Source organism: Atta colombica, unplaced genomic scaffold (genome assembly GCF_001594045.1).
Source record: "Atta colombica isolate Treedump-2 unplaced genomic scaffold, Acol1.0 scaffold126, whole genome shotgun sequence".
NCBI classification, from domain to species: Eukaryota; Metazoa; Arthropoda; class Insecta; order Hymenoptera; family Formicidae; genus Atta; species Atta colombica.
In genome coordinates, this window is record NW_017259213.1 from 1238824 (window position 1) to 1241378 (window position 2555).

The window sequence follows — 2555 nt, forward strand, 5'->3', positions numbered from 1 at the left end:
TATATATATATATGCGCGCGCGTGTGTGTGTGTGTGTGTGTGTGTACAGGGAGAAAACAATACACAGTAAAAACATTTTTTATTTGTGTTGGGAATGATCCTCAAGTTCTCTTGTTAAAATTTTATGTTGAATTTTTAACGTATTTGAATTAATTTGATATAATGTAATTATATTATTTAAATATTTTGTGTGCAATTAATGTTTAATATTTCTTATTGATTCACATTGTGTCAAAATTTACAAACAATTTATGAATAAGTATTCAAATAATAAAAATATAATATGTTGTAAATCGGTATCGTCGCGAGAATCCTGAAATAATAAATAATCCATGTTGTATAGGATGAAACGAGGATCTTTCGCGAGGAAAATTTGCCAACTGTTTGTGAAAGTTGAAATATAATATGTTTAAAACGTAAATTTTAAGATAAATAGATAAAGTGCGTGTTGATTTAACAAATAAATATGTATAATTACATTTAAAAAATATCCTACGGTGCTTACAAATTGTGTATTATTTTTTGTTATTTTTATGTAATATTTGTTATTTTCTAACATATTTATCTTAACACAAAAATTTGAATAGACATGTGAAATGTGGTAAATTTAACACAAATTTTTCAACTGTACTCTCACAGGATATTGATAAAATCGTTCGTAGCCAAACTTTATATATTACAAATGATCAAAGCCAGCTTCGATTGAAGATCAATTTTTCCATAAGCGTATAATTTTTAAAATTTGAGCATGAAGTACTCATATCATAATACAGACGCGATACATAATATTTCATGATAGCGACCGCAGATTAATTATTCCCAGATACTTCCACAAACACGATAACGTTGCGTAAATGGGAGATCGATGGTGTACGAGAGACGGCGAACAGCACGAGTGCAGTCAGCGTACACGGTGCAACATACATACATACATACGTGTTGCCAGTCGGCGGCCGTGGTGCAGAGAACAACACCGATCGATTTTCGCCCCGGTATAGAGAATTTAATCCACACCGGTACGGCCATTGTGTGTATGCAAAATCCGCGCAACACTCGCCGGACGTAGAGTGACGAATCACGAATCTACGTGTGTCATATTGTACATTTTTTCCAGCCATCTAGCCTTTTTTCTCATCTCCTTTTTTCGGCACTCGACGAACAGAAATATCACTTGAACGTGCGATTCGCGTTACGAGTATTTTACTCTCGCATCATGCACTCGACGTCGCTCTTTTCGTAACAGTTCCTGTTTCTTTATACGTATGTATCTTCTATCAATTGTTCAATGAAATTGGACACATGTATACTCTCTTCATTAACGATTGCATGAACAATGATACATAGTTTAATTATGGCTATTCGCATTTATTCTTTTGAAAGAAAAATTTATTCAACATTTATTTAAAGAAAAAATTTTTATCTCCTTATTACAATAATAAAGTTAAATTATGATTTTGGATGAATTTTTAATATTTGCGACGTATATTTATACCGATATTGATTGATATATTTTATTATTAACAAGATGATATTTGTTGTTTTTCATAGCGGCACCTGCTCATGGCCAAGATGGTGATCTCTATTTTTCGGTGAGCCCCGCGGAACACTCGGTTGTCGAAGGACTTCCAGTTCGTTTGAGATGCGAGGCTCAACCGAGCTCGCATGTTAAATATTCGTGGAAAATAGACGGACAGCCCCTCGCTCCCAGTCCGCGAAGGCATCAAGTCGAGGGTGATCTTTATATCACTAGGGTCAATCGAATCTTGGACAGTGGGAAGTTCGTTTGCGTGGCCACACACGAGGAAACCGGCTATTCGATCGAGAGCTCACCCGCCAAGATCGACGTTCAATGTAAGTCTATCATTCGTATGAAAGAGCAATTTTGTCGAAGAATCTAAAAATTTGACTTGATAATAATTGGCTAGATACAAATAATTTTATTGAACTATTAAAATAATTTTGTAGAAATCTTAAACGTGATGAGCAATGCTACACAATGTTTTGATATTCCAGCAACTAATTTTATCGTCCTACCTTAATTGTTTTGATGGTCCAGCAAAATTATTTTTCAGATCTGTATCTAGCTAAATTTTTAGCTAGATTCTGCAAAATTGTTCTTTCAGTGTATTAAATATATCAGTGCATGTTTGTGATTTATTATATAATATATTATTTGCTTTTAATTTTCATTATTCTTATACATATTTTGATTCGCGTTTTAAATATTTCGTTTTATATATTATTAACATCATAGTGCACAACAGGGATTTTAAATTTGATATACATTACTCTTCTATTATCATTAATTTTCATATATTTGAATACACTAATTTATATACGTAACTTATATTTACAAAGAGTATTTTAAAATAAATATTTATTTACGTAAAATTGTAACATATTCCATTGCCTGAAATTTGAAATATTATATATATATACAAGGTTTAACGGTACTAGTTTTGAATAATTGTTGTAACAGGAAAAGGTACGAATTAATTACAGTTTATCTCGTCATGAAAAAAAATGTGCAAATATATATATATATATATATATAT

At 31.7% G+C, this 2555-nt stretch overlaps 1 protein-coding gene across 1 annotated transcript in view; it reads left to right on the forward strand.

Moving 5' to 3' along the window:
• LOC108694905 (inactive tyrosine-protein kinase 7-like) overlaps window positions 1-2039 on the forward strand; it is a 16537-nt gene extending 14498 nt beyond the window's left edge. The window contains exons 2-3 of the mRNA XM_018204602.1: window positions 1549-1851; window positions 2014-2039. Coding sequence (XP_018060091.1) covers window positions 1549-1851; window positions 2014-2039 — 329 coding nt within the window. The remainder of the gene's footprint in view (window positions 1-1548; window positions 1852-2013) is intronic.
• Window positions 2040-2555: the final 516 nt, after the last annotated feature.